The 14,964-nt window shown below is 37.7% G+C and overlaps 1 protein-coding gene across 10 annotated transcripts in view; it reads left to right on the forward strand.

Moving 5' to 3' along the window:
• The window catches only part of EPB41L5 (erythrocyte membrane protein band 4.1 like 5), a 154,299-nt gene that overhangs the window by 26,509 nt on the left and 112,826 nt on the right, over positions 1-14,964 (forward strand). For all 10 annotated transcript variants that reach the window (XR_012375987.1, XM_073885152.1, XM_073885137.1 and 7 more), the window contains one exon: positions 14,922-14,964. Coding sequence is in view for 9 of the 10 variants with exons in the window: in XM_073885152.1 (XP_073741253.1) it covers positions 14,922-14,964 (43 nt within the window). In the remaining variant the exon portion in view is untranslated. The remainder of the gene's footprint in view (positions 1-14,921) is intronic.

Below are 14,964 nucleotides of genomic sequence, written 5' to 3' on the forward strand. Positions count from 1 at the left end.
GTCCCGGGATCGAGTCCCACATCGGGCTCCCTGCTCAGTGGGGAGTCTACTTCTCCCTCTACCCTTCCGCCCTGCTCGTGATCTCTCTCTTTCTCTCTTTCAAATAAATAAATAAGTAAAATCTTTAAAAATATAGAGAACAAACCGATGGTTACCAGAGGGGAGGTGGGTGGGCAAAATAGGTGCTAGGGATTAAAGAGTACATTTACCACAATAAGCACTAAATAATGTACAGAATTGTTGAATCACTATATATCACCTGAAACTAATATAACACTGTATGTTAATTATACTTAACATACAGTGTTATATTAAAATAAAAACCTTAAAAAAATCAAGGAATTACATGTTACATTTCAATCTTGAATATATCATATGTGTGCCTATATATGTAAAGTTAGTATGTTAAAGTTTAGTTTATTGGTCGTTTCAGATAAGTCCAAAGTAGGTATGACTGGAATTATGCATTTACTTTTCTTCCTATGAATACATAAAATCTGAGTTTGCTCTTGTTTACTTTTGCTTATACCGGCTCATTTTATGTTCACATACACATTGAATTTTGTAGTTGAAATGTCATCTTTACAGAAAAGTTGCAAGAACAGCGTAAATAACTATCTTTGTGGAACCATTTGAGAAAGTTGCAGATGTCTCATCACCCCTGAATTCTTTTTTTTTTTTTTTAAGATTTATTCATTTATTTGACACAGAGAGAGAGAGAGAGAGAGCGCACACACACAAGTAGGCAGAGCAGCAGAGGGAGAAGTGGCTCCCTGCTGAGCAGAGAGCCCGATGTGGGGCTTGATCCCATGACCCTGGGATCATGCCCTGAGCTGAAAGCAGCCGCCTAACCTACTAAGCCACCCAGGCGCCCCCACCCCCAAATTCTTTAGTGTATGTTTCCTACAAGCATATTCTGTATAGCTCAGTACAACCATCAAAACCAGGAAGTTGACATTGTGACATTACTACCATCTAATCCTCAGACTCCATTCATATTTTGCCAGTTGTCTGTACAGTGTCCTTTATAGCCAAAGGTCTAGTTCAGAATCATGTTTTACATTCAGTTGTCAGATTTCTTCAGTTGCCTTCATCTTGGAATACTGTGGTTCCTCATTCTTTCCTTGACTTTTACACTTTTGAAGATACAGGTCAGTAATTTTTATAGGCTGCCCCTCAGTTTGGGTTTGTTTGATGTTTGGTCATGAAGTAGGTTAATCTTAGACACTTTGGCAGGAAGGTAAGTGAAGTGATGCTGTGTTTTCTTATTCTATCAAGTGACATTTAATTTCATTTTGTCCCATTACTGGTGATACTAACTTTTTACTTTGAATCTTTTTTTTTTTTAAGCCTACAATTCAGGTGTACTTACTTACACCTGAATTATTTGGGAAGAGAAAGCTTCTTATATTTCAATTACCTTATAAATACAGAAGAGTATGTAAAGCACTTCTTTGGAAATAGTATTGAAGAGTTATCTCCCTAGAAGTATGGTTTAAGGTAGGAGGATCAGAGGGAAGAGAGAAGATACACTTGAGGATGGGGAGGGGCAGGAGGGGTGGGGGAGAGAATGGGAGAGAATATGTTAAGGAGGCTCCACGCCCAGTGCGGAGCCCAACGCACGGGACTTGATCTCACAACCCTGAGATCATGACCTGAACCGAAATCAAGAGTTGGACGCTTAACCAACAGAGCCACCCAAGTATCTTGATACTAACTTTGATACCTTGATTAAGGTAGTATCTACCAGACCTCTCCATTATATTCTTTTTCTCTTTGTAATTAAGTTTTTCTTTCTTCTTTCTTTCTTTTCTTTCTTTCTTTCTTGTGGGCAGTTACTTTGAGATTTCCTTATCAGATTTTCTGGTTTATTATGAACCAGTGGATTCCTGTCTTACCCAATGTGTTATAATTTGTTACTGTTATTTCTTTTGATGCTCAAAGTTTCCCAGGTTTGGCCAGTGGGAGCTGCTTCAGGATGGCTTCTGTGTTCTTTTAACATGCATCCATCATTCTTTGGGTATTACCTTACTTTCTGGGTCAAGATTATGTTCCATGTTCATATTGTATTTCCCTGTTCCAGCCCTAGAATTAGCCAGTTTTCCAGTTAGTTTTGTGTTCAGATTTAGGGAATATATGTTCACATTTATTTCTGTCTATGTAAATTGACACATTGAATTCATACCCATAACTCCCAATTCCAGTCCAATGCCACAGGGCTTACTGTAGTATTTTCCTCTCCCATATTTATAGTTCTCTTCTACAGAAACCAGGCTTTGTCTGTCATTAGTATGTTTACTTGAGTGATCACTCACTTTGGATGGAATCAGTCTCTAACCTCTCCCTGCGCAGATTCTGGCATTGCCCAGACTACCTTCTTACTTCTGGACTGAATTATTTGGGAAGAGAAAGCTTCTTATATTTCAATTACCTTATAAATACAGAAGAGTATGTAAAGCACTTCTTTGGAAATAGTATTGAAGAGTTATCTCCCTAGAAGTATGGTTTAGGGTAGGAGGATCAGAGGGAAGAGAGAAGATACACTTGAGGAAAACAGAGTTGGTTTTACTTCAGGTGACCATATAGTCTTTTGCCTGAAGTAGGCCACTTTTAAAAAATCGAGATATAATTTACAAATCATAAAATTCACCAGTGGTTTTTAATATATTCAGAGTTGTGCAACCATCACCACTGTCTTAATTCCAGAACATTTTCATTACTTGCAAAAGAAGCCCTTTTCACATTGCTAGTCACTCCCTATTTCCCCTGTCCCACAGCCCCTGGCAAACACTAATCTTTCTCTTTGTATGGATGTGCCTATTTTGAAAATTTCATGTAAATGGAATCACATGATACGTAGCTTTTTGAGTCTGGAAATGTGCTTAGCATAATATTTTCAAGGTTTATATTGTAACATCCCTCTATACTTGGTCCTTATGGCTGAATAATATTCCCTTCTATGAATATATACCACATTTTGTTTTTGTACTCCTTGATGGACGTTTGGGTTCATTCATTTTGGCTATTAGGAATAGTGCTGCTATTAGTGTTTGTGTACAAGTTTTTGCATGAATATGTTTCAGTTCTCTTGGGTATGTGTCTAGGAGTGGATTTGCTGGGTCTTAAGGTAACTCTTTAACTTTTTGAAGAACTGCCAAACTGTTTTCCATAGTGACTGTACCATTCCACATTCTTACCAGCAATGTGTGAGGGTTCTAATTTCTCCATATCTTCACAAACACAATATTTTCTTTTTATTCTAGCTGTCTTAGTTGATATGAAGTGGTCTCATATGGTTTTGACTTGAACTTCCCTCAAGACTAGTGATTTGCATATCCTTTCATGTTTATTGGGTGTTCACATATCTTCTTTGGAGAAATGTCTATTCATATCCTTTTCCCATTTTATGTATATATTTATTTATTTAAAGATTTATTTGAGAGAGAGAACGTGTACACATGCCGGGGTGGGGAGGGGCAGGAAGAGAGGGAGAGAGAGTCTTAAGCCTACTCTGCTCCAAGCATGGATCCCAATGCGGGGCTCAATTTCAAGACCCTGAGATAACAACCTGAGTTGAAACCAAGCGTAACTGACTGTGCCACCCGGGCACCCCTACATATATACAGTGTTATATTAGTTTCAGTTGTACAATATAGTGATTCAGCAGTTCTGTATATTATTCAGTGTTCATGTATTTTCATTATATTTTTATTTTTTAAGTGAGCTCTATGCTCAGTGTGGGCTTGAACTCAGGATCCCGAAGTCAAGTCACATGCTCCACTAAGCCAGCAGGCACACCCTAACCTTTATTCTTTTTTTTTTTTTTTTAAAGATTTTATTTATTTATTTGACAGAGACACAGTGAGAGAGGGAACACGAGCAGGGGGAATGGGAGAGGGAGAAGCAGGCCTCCCGCGGAGCAGGGAGCCCGATGCCGGGCTCCATCCCAGGACCCTGGGATCATGACCTGAGCTGAAGGCAGACGCTTAATGAGTGAGCCACCCAGGCACCCAAGAGAGCAGACATTGTTGTCTTGTTCCTGATCTCATGGGAAAAGTGTTCAGCATTTCACCATTAAGTATGTTACTTGTGGGATTTTTATAGATGCCCTTTATCACTTTAAGGAAGCTCTCTTTTATTTCTATTTCGTTGAGTGTTTTTATCACAAAAGGGTGTTGGTTTTGTCATGCTTTTTCTGCATCTACTGAGAGGATCATATGGTTTATCTCTTGTATTCTGTTAATATGGTATATTATGTTGATAGTTTTTTTGTTTGTTGGTATGTTGAACCAACCTTGCTCTTCTGGGATAAATCCCACATGGTCATGGTGTATAATCCTTTTATATGTTGCTTGATTTGATTTGCTAGTATTTTGTTGAAGATTTTGGTGTTTGTATTTATAAGGAATAATGGTTTATAGTTTTGTGGGCTTTTTTTTCCTTGTGATATCTTTGTCTGGTTTGGTAGGAACAGTACTGGCCTCAGATGATGAGTTGGGAAGTCTTCCCTCCTATTTTTTGGAAGGTCTTGCAAAGGGTTGTTGTTAATTCTTCTTTCAGCATTTGGTAGAATTCACCAGTGAAGCTCTCTTGGTCCTGGGCTTTTCTTTGTGGGAAGTTTTTTTGATTATTGAGTCAATCTCTTTACTTGGTGTATTCAGATTTGCTATTTGTTTCTTGAGTCTATTTTTAAACCAAGCCACTAGAGAGCCAAGGGTGACCTACTGGATGAGGGGTTGGTGTAAATGAGTATTATTCTGGCATACTAGGATTTATGGCTACTCTTGTTTTTGTTGACTGCAGAATACTACCCCATCCTCTGTTTTCAAATCTAAATTTAACTTAGTGTCTTTTTTTATAGTTCAGTGATGATCTTAAACCTTGAGTTATAATGATGAAATCTGTGGATGCTTTTTTTCTAAGATTTTATTTACTTATTTGACAGAGTGAGAGAGGGAACACAAGCAGGGGGAGTGGGAGCAGGAGCAGCAGGCTTTCCGTGGAGGAGGGAGCCTGATGCAGGGCTCTATCCCAGGACCCTGGGATCATGCATGACCTGAGCCAAAGGCAGATGCTTAATGACTGAGCCACCCAGGCGCCCCCTGTTGATGCTTTCCGTAGAAAAATGTGCATATACATAATATTATGTGTATATACATAGATAATTAAGGTATTCCTGAACCCCATCTGTGGACTCTTATTTAGTAATCCTTCTTTCAAAATAACCTGTAGCTTAAAGGAAGTCTGGTGATGGTATTAATTTGCATGTGTTTTCTTAAAGTCTTTATGACAATAATTAGTGTTTTTGAAAATTTATAATCTCTTCTGTACTATTGGTGAAACCTTGTTTAAATCTCATGACTGCACAAATTGTTATGGTACTATTTCTTGATGAAGGACTTAGGGAAACACTGTCTCATAAAAATAACAGTATGTGTAAAAAGTTGCCTTATGACAGCAGAACTCCCAGTATTATGTTTTTAAAAAAATGATGATTTGGGGTAGTTCTCTTGTACAATAGATCTTTCCAGTGTGGAAGGAATACCATATCTGGAGCCAGGCAAGAAAGAATTCTTTTGATACTAACTGGTTTTAGGTTGGTGCAATAAGACTTGGCAAAATAGTTGAGAAATTAACTGTAATAATTTGCTAGAGAGCATGTATGATTTATTTTGAAGGAATAATTTTCAGTCTTAAAATCGAATGTCTACTGGGATCAAGCAGTAGAACAAAAGAAGGGAAGCAAGTTGGAGTACATCTTTTTTTTTTTTAAGATTTTATTTATTTATTTGACAGAGAGAGCAAGAGAGGGAACACAAGCAGGGGGAGTGGGAGAAGGAGAAGCAGGCTTCCTGTGGAGCAGGGAGCCCAATGCGGGGCTCGATCCCAGGACCCTGGGATCATGACCTGAGCCGAAGGCCGATGCTTAACATCTGAGCCACTCAGGTGCTCCAAGTTGGAGTACGTCTTAAAAGACATAGGAGTGTTATGTACTTCCAAGAAGAACTATGTTTTTTCTCATTTTTTTTCTGAATGATGCTGCATATTTGATATGTTTTCATTTCCCATTTTTAATAGAGGTAGATACAGAGAAATACAGCATAATGATAAATTGGAGCTGACGTGTAACAGACTGTTGAACATTAATAAGTATTGGTAGAGGAATTACGGTGAACTGGGGAGCATATCCCTTTTCTATTCAAAAAGAGGGTGGAGGGGCAGTGACTATCTAGCTGTGGCCATTTGTTTCCAAATAACATTGCTGGATTTATCTTTAGATATTTCAAGAGAAGCTGGTTGGATTTGTAGGTTAAATCTTCCATTTAAAAAATTTCTTTTAAAATGTAGTGTAGCTCGTGAAAAAGAACTAAATAAATGGAGAGACATATCATGTACATGGATTAGAAAACTCAACAAAGTAAAGGTATCAGTTCTTCTGTAGTTGATCTTCAAGTTTCATGCAGTTTGCATCAAAATTCCAGCAAAATCTTTTATAGATATAGACCACATTTTAATAAGATTTATTTGGAAAGGCAAAAGAACTAAAATATCTAGAAACAATTTTGAAAAAGGGATAAAGTGGGAGCAAACACTCCGCTGGTCTTCAAGATTTAAAACTACTGTAGTCAAGACTGTGGTATTAGCACAGCAATAGACACACAGATCAGCGGAAGACAGGAGCCCGGAGGTGGTCTTGCACAAGTCTGAGCAACTTATTTTTGATAGAGATGCCAAAATAATTAAATGGAAGAAGGATAGTCTCAACAATGGTGCTGTCAGACAAAAAAAATCAATCTTGGCTTAAACGTTATACTTGTACAAAAATTAACTCAAAATAGATAATGAACACAAATATAAACTGTAGGACAATAGAACATAGAGGTAAATACACAGGAGAAGATCTTTGGGACCTAGGGCTTGGAGAAGTTATTGATGGGACACGAAAAGCAATCCACTAAAAAAATTGATAAAATGGACTTTATCAAGATTAAGACCCTCTTTTTTTTTTTTTAAGATTTTAAAATTTACTTTAGAGTGAGAGAGAGCGAGAGAGAGAACGAGCATGAGCCAGGGGAGGAGCAGAGGGAGTGGGTAAGCAGACTCCGTGTTGAGCACAGAGCCTGACTCGGGGCTCGATCCCAGGACCCTGAGATAATGACCTGAGCTGAAACCAAGAGTTGGCCACCCAACTGACTGTGCCACCCAGGTGCCCCAAGATTAAGACCTTCTGCTCTGAGAAAGACTCAGTTAAGAGGGTAAAAGCCAAGTTACACACTGGGAGAAAATACTTGCAAACCACATATCTGACCAGGAATTCGATCTAGCATGTATAAAGAACTCCTAAACCCAACAGTTAGAAAACAGAAGACATGAAGAGTCATTTCACCAAAGAGAATATACAGATGGTAGACCAATACATGAAAAGATGTTAGCCATCACTAGGTATCAGGGAAATGCAGATTAAGACCTTGATGAGATGTCGTCATCACACATGTATTAGAATAACTAAAACAAAAAAGAGTGACAACTTCAAATGCTACTGAGGATGTGGAGAAACTGGATCTCTCATATATTGGTATTTAGAATATAAAAATGTTACAACCACTATGGAAAATAATCTGGCAGTTTCCTAAAATACTAAACACACATTTACCATATAATTCAGCATTTATATGCATGGCCATTTATCCCAGAGAAGTGAAGACTTATTTCCTCACAAAAGCCTGTGCATGATTATTCATAGCAACTATATTTGTAATAGCAAAAAAAAAAAAACTTGAAAAAGCCAAAAGGTCCTGTAGTTGTTTGATGATTAAATCAACTGTGAACACTGTTCAACAATAGAAAAGCAATATCTATTGATTCTGTGAATACTCAAAACAACTTGGATGGATTTCAAGGGCATTTTGATGAGTGAAAAAAGCCAATCTCAAAAGGTCACATACTTTATAATTCCACTTATATAACATTCTTGAAAAGACAAAATTGTGGAGATCACATTAATGGTTGCCAAGGTTTAAAGAAATTAGAGGTGGGGGGGCAAGTGTATATTACTATATTACATTTACTATCAAGGAGTGATGTGAGCATTTTTTTTGTTAATAGAATATTTCTTTATAGTGATAGTGGTGTTAGTTACAGACATCCAAACTTGTGTAGTAAAATGATATGTAACATTACACCAAGGTCAGTTTCCTGATTTTAATATTATACTATAGTAATGTTAGATGTAAGCATTGGGGGAAGATGGGGATGGGTACACAGGACCTCTCACTATTGTAACTTCCTGTGAATATTTCATAATAAATTTTTTTAAAGAATAAGAAAAATACAGTCTGGGCCAAACAAAATAAATCTCAGGACCATGATTTAACCCTCTGGTCTATGTTAGTGACCTCTGTTTGGTGAAGTTTTTCAAGCTTCATATTTAGAGCTTAGAATTTTAACTGGTCCATCAGGGTTTTTGTTTTGTTTTGTTCTTTGCTTATTTTGGGGGGGGGGCAAGGACAGAGAGAAGGAGAGAGAATCTTACTTAAGCAGATTCTGTGCTGAGTGCACAGGGCTTGATCTCATGACCCTGAGATCATGCCTAGAGCTGAAATCAAGAGTTGGTGCTTAATTTTAATTGACTGAGCCACCCAGGTGCCCCTGGTCCATTAACTTCTTAGAGAAGAATGAATGATCTAGATTGTAGACACTTCTGTCATGCTTCAGGAAAGGGAAACAAAGATAGCATTTCCCCTTTACTTGGAAAAGAAGGAAAATGAACTTTAACAGGTCAGTAATAATTTTTTTTTTTTTTTTGCCTTTTTACACTTGATCTTAGCCAAAAGGCTGAGAAGCGGTATTTTTTTTTTTTTTTGCCTTTTTAAAAAGTTGATTTGATAGCTTGTATTGGTTCTACATATATTGTTTAAACTTCCTTTGTTCTCTATGTAAAAATCCTAATTGTCAGCACACAGTATTCAGCAGCCTATTAAAAGTGTAAGTAATACATTATGATCAGGTGGAGTTTATTCTCAGAAATGCAAGGATGATTCAGTATCAGTTGATATAATTTGTCATATATGGGTTTTCATGCCATTTGTTTCCTGCCTTTGTTTTAAGAGGATTGTACTTTCTTGCTCAGTTGATATCAGGCTTGGGTGTGACTTGCCTTTAGCAGTGGAATCTGAGTTGATGTGATGTGTACCAATTCTGAACAGTTTAACCCTTCATTTACGCTGTTATTGCTTTGGAATACACTTAAGTGAAACTACATTCAAAAAAGATTGAAACTAAAATCTGTACCATAAAGAAAATAACTTGATTAGTTGAAGTTTATGGCATTTCAAGACAACACTGAATGGAAATGGAAATGTAGATGTTAGATCCAAAGCTTAGAAAACACTTTATTGTCTAGTGGAACACAGAGTAAATGTGTTACAGGTGCACACCTGGAGGCTGCAGCAGTCTGTTCCCTTGATAGCAAATCTGAGCTCACTGAGTTAAGGGAAGAGGCTATTCTTGTTCCAGTTTTAGAATTTAGCTATTTCAGGTACTGTCGGCATAATGTGTGAGATGTGTTTGTCTTGCTGACCTTCACTTATCTGAGGTTGTGCAGATAATACTTTAGTCTAGAATTCTTATCAAGTGGTGTTTTGGTGGACTGTTAAGCTCCTTCTTTCTGTCCCCAGAATTCCTTGAATAAACACAGTGGACTTTGGCCTGTATGGAATTGACCTTCTTTCTGTCTGTGTAGCTCTGTGCCGCCTTAGAAGGCGTACTTTTCTCCATTTCTAGGTGCTGAGCGGACATGTGGTACAACCTGTATAGGTGGCACCTGGAGAGAACAGACCTGGTGATTACTCAGTAGCTCTGCTCTCTTCCTACACAGATATTTGATGATAAACGATAATCAGCAACAACCCTAGATTAATAGAGGAATGATAGAAGCATTTCTATTAAAGACAAGATGATAATTTGTCTATTACCAGTGCTGTTTAATTTCATAATAGAAGTGCCAGCAGATGCAGTTATAGAAGCTTTATTATAAAGGTTGGAAAGGAGGAGGTAAAATTAACACTGTTGGCAGATGATTGGATTGTGCATTAACTAAGAACCTAACACAAACAATAAGTTCAATAAAGTAGTGGGGAGTGAAAAATATATAGAAATAAATAAAGTGGAGCACCTGGGTGGCTCAGATGTTAAGCATCTGCCTTCGACTCAGGTCATGATCTACAGGTCCTAGGATCAAGCCCTGTGTCGGGCTCCCAGCTCAGTGGGGAGCCTGCTTCTCCCTCTCCCTCTGCCTCTCCCCCTGCTTGTGTGCTCTGTTTCTCTAATGAATAAATAAAATCTTTATTAAAAAAAAATAAATAAAGTGTCTGTTAAACATATGTGCATACTGTAACACACACGGGCACACATATATTTGTTGAATAAGGAGGAGCTGTAAAAAGTGTATTTCCAAAATAGATTACATGCTCTATCTCTGGAGAGTGAATATAAAACCTGCCTCACCTACATCTCCATTATGAATTTGACTTTTAAGAATTTTAAGAGGGCATACTAATAATACAGAGAAAGGCACAGTGGGAAATATATTTTAATGGCTTATCTAACTCTTCATTTGAAATGTCTTATAACACAGACTGTTAATACCAAGAAAGTAATCACCCAGGAAGAATTTATAATGAATTTAGACTAAATTGAAATGTTTCAGTTAGATTACAACAATGCACTATATTGGTTCTCCATTTTTATAGCATAGATTTTTTTAACATTTTGTTAATTGTTTAAAATTTTGAAATGATCTTTAATTCAGAGCATAAACCCCTACTCTTCAAAGGAGAAATATTTTTTGCAGATGCAATTGTTTTGAAAGGCAGTTACCATTTCTCTGTTTAAACTCTTTGCTCTTTGAGCAAAAGTAGTGGGGTATTTCTTTAGTAGAGCTGTCTAGGTGGTTAGAAGTCAGGAATCATTTATTTGAAGAGCTGTTTACAGACTGTTTGGCTTAGGGACTGGGATGAGGGTGTGTGTGCATGTTAGTGTTTTGGAAGCTCCCTAGGTGATTCTTTGTTTGATTTAGTTATGTCTGTTGTGATTGTGATTACATACTATTTATAATTTAAGACACACACAGGTAATAATTGTTCTTTCATGCCCAGCTCAATAGGATGGCTTCCCACATCCTTTGATGTCTAAGTTTATCAACCAAACTTTAAAATTAGGAAATTGGGGCGCCTGGGTGGCTCAGTTGTTAAGCATCTGCCTTCAGCTCAGGTCATGATCCCGGGGTCCTGGGATTGAGCCCCACATAAGGTTCCCTGCTCAGCGGGAAGCCTGCTTCTCCCTCCCACTCCCCCCTGCTTGTGTTCCCTCTCTGTTTCTCTCTCTGCCAAATGAATAAATAAAATCTTTTAAAAAAACCCTTTTTAAGGTATGATGGGGAAAGAATTAGTATTAGTTTTACACTAAGCATGCAGGAATCTATATCTGCATGCTCTCACCTTTATCTTCTACTGTAATTTAAATTCAACTCCTAAAGACCCTTACTGAAGGAAAATCCTATCAGTGCCTGTCTCTGAGTTCTGAATTTTCCAGTCCCTGGGCTTGGAATGTGGAGGAGATGAAAGAAAACAGACTTGAGAATATGCAAACATGAACTCAGACCTTCCCCAGAAGAACGTCACCCAGAACTCCCCAGCTCCTAAATTTCACTTTAAAATGTGCTTGATGCATTATCTGAGTTTGGGTCATCTTAAGGGAGTGCAGATATTAGAAGCTGTTATTATATGCAGGTAAAAAAGAGACTAAAATGCCTGCTTGGAGGAAAACCCTGATTCCTGGGATGATTTTATGTTTAATGTGCTTCTTAGAGTAGTAGGGTACAAATTAAAGGTGTATTCTTGAGACTAGGTCTTACATGTTCTTAAACGGGGAGAAATTTAAGTTATAACTGTCTGAAAAGACTATAGATTGTTCTTGAAATAGCACGTGGTCTTACATTAATGTTTCCTTCTTTATATTCCTCAAAGCTTATTCTGTCAAAATTTATAACCTGTTGATGTTCAGTCCATTGTTAATGTTCTCTAGGTTCTACCAACATATATACACAGTTTTTTTTCTTCCTTCCCTGTTTGAAGAAACTCTTGGAGGAGTCAGAAACCAGTAACATCTTGTTGGAGGGTGGATGTGGTGATAGAAATTGGGTATATGGAGGGGTGGCCTATTGCAGGGAGTAGAGGTACTGCTGACCATATACTTTTTCATACTACCCCCAAATTAAACCATATAAATATTTATATAAAATATTAAAGTAAGGGGTCTGTATTTTAAATAATATGTGCTCATTGTAGAATAAGTTGAAAATAGAGGAAAGCACAAAGAAGAAAAATTATCACCAGCAGTATCCACCCCCTAGAGATAACATCTGTTACTGTTTTGTTATAGATTATCTCAGTCCAAAAGAAAAAAGCATGTTTTTATGTATAAACTTGTACATTTTGACAAAACAATTATATTTTATAACCTGCCTTTTAAAATTTAACAACATATTATAAATAGTTTTCCAGATCCTTAAACACTTGCTTTCCTTGTTTTTAATTGCTGCATGGTGTTCTGGCATACTGAAATACTTTATTTAACCAGTTCACTCTTGTTGAATATATATATTGTCTTAACTTTTTCTCACATAATTCCTTGTAAGTAAATCTGCACACATCCATAATTATTTCTAGGTGTAGAATTGCCGAGTCAAAGACAGTTATTTTTAAGGCATCGTTAAATTGCCTCCTGATAGAATTGTGCTCATTTGTGCTCATTATGGTGTAGGGGTCTCCCTAACCATAGGCATGTAAGATTGCCCAGGCCACCAGCAGACACCTGTTAATTCATTGCAGTAGAGTAAATAAAACCTGAAGATAGAGCAACTTCTGGGATTCATGTGGGTAGAAGACTATCTGGGGTATAAAAACTAATTCTATCTTTTATCCAATATGTGATTGACATCAGGCTATAGTAGGTATTAACATAATTAAGTTTGGGATTTTTGGATATTTAGTTGCTAGCATTGGCCATGATGGATGGACTTTTTGCTGTACCAGGTTGACCTCTTTTCTGCTAATAGATTGAATTGTGTTTCTGCCGGCTAGCCTAGGATTCTATTGGAGGGATGTGTAAAACTGAACAGTTTACTGAACAGGCTTAAAAGTGGATGTCCAACTGAATTTATTAAAAGATGAGAGATGGCTGGGGCTCCTTCCTGGCTCAGTTGGTAGAGCATGCAATTCTCTCTCTCTCTCTCTTTTTTTTTTTTAATTTTATTTATTATTTGAGAGAGAGACAGAGCCTGAGCAGGGGGGAGGAGGCAGAGGGAGAGGGAGAAGCAGACTCCCTGTTGAGCAGGGAGCCCGACTTGGGGCTCAATCCTAGGACCTTGAGATCGTGACCTGAGCCGAAGGCAGACGCTTGTCTGACTGAACCACCCAGGCGCCCCAAGCATGCAGCTCTTGATCTCGGGGTTGTGAGTTTGAGCACAACATTGGATGTAGAGATTACTTAAAAATAAAATCTTAAAAAAAAAAAAAAGATGAGAAATGGCTAAGTACCCTACACACACTTAGGATCCAGAGAAAATATCGCATAGTATTTAATTGCCTTTTGAAATATTTACTGAGCATCTTATTTCAACATGAAGAGGTACTTTGCTTGCACACTGGTAGTTCTGTGAATTTCACTTTTGGATCTTGGAGAATGGAGAGAAGAGGCTAGGCAAATAATTGGCAAGAAAAGCAAACGGTTACAAGGCTATTAACAATGCAGCCTTGTTTACCCACTCTTTGCCTATCTGGATTTCTGAAACTGGATTCTTTAGCTCTGTGAACTAGTTAGCACAAGAGCACTCCTTTCGTTTTTAGGGTGCTTGGAATTGTAAGCATGCTGGAGAGAACACAGTCATGTATATCTTAGTTGGATGAGTGCATCCTGCCACTGTTAGGACTTGGTGTTGTAAAGGGATTAATAGTGAGAAGTGAGCTGAGAATGGTTTATCTGTGGAAACCTCTGGAATTGCCTCTTAAAGTCTGTTTGTGTTATGGACATTTCATAGTGGGGAGGTTACAGAAATCAAAAGGCTATTAGTTTTGAAACCAGAAGTCTGCTATAGTCACAGTGTTAACATTTTTTATTTGTAAAGCAAGGGAGCAGAGATTGCTTCATTTAGTAGGTGGGGCCTTAGTTATGAGATCTAATTTTATAGTGTAGGCTCTTTCAAAGAGTACTACTGAGTAGTATCTGTTTTGTAAAATTTAAGTGACATTGTTACTTCCTCTCATTTTTGGTTATGATCTCTTAGTAAATCTTACATTTTTATCACAAGAATGAATCAGGCAATGGAGTATGAGAGTTAATTTTTTGGGGAAATAGGAAAACTAAGGGCAGAATTTAAAATACCATCCTTGTTACTACGAGGGAGCAGAGGAACTGTTTTAAGAAATCCTTTATCTGAGGGGCACCTGGGTTTCTCAGTTGGTTGAGTGGCCCACTCTTGATTTCACCTCAGGTCATGATCTCAGTCAGGGTCCTGGGATTGAGCACCACATAGGGCTCTGTGCTCAATGTGGAGTCTGCTTGTCCCTCTCCCTCTGCTCCTTCCCCCTGCCCCTCCACTTTTGCTTGCTCACTCTCTCTTAAATCTTAAAAAAAAAGAAGTCCTGTATCTGGTTTTAGGTCGTTTTTTGCTTGTGTGTCATAAGTTTGCTGTAGATGTTGGGGCAGATAATCCTCCCCCCATTTTCATTCTCACTTTTGTTTTTCTCTTGTGAGATACTTCCTTGTGGTTATCACTGAAGCATGATGAAAATTAACTTTTACTAATGAAAATGTTGAGTTCTGTCATCTGCTTCACATCTGATTTTTGCTTTTGTTTTCAGCACTGGCTAGATGGTACCAAGAGCATCAAAAAGCAAGTAAAAA

The sequence above is a fragment of the Callorhinus ursinus genome, unplaced genomic scaffold (genome assembly GCF_003265705.2).
Source record: "Callorhinus ursinus isolate GAN/ISIS: 27379988/994484 unplaced genomic scaffold, GSC_fseal_2.0 scaffold2, whole genome shotgun sequence".
Taxonomy (NCBI): domain Eukaryota; kingdom Metazoa; phylum Chordata; class Mammalia; order Carnivora; family Otariidae; genus Callorhinus; species Callorhinus ursinus.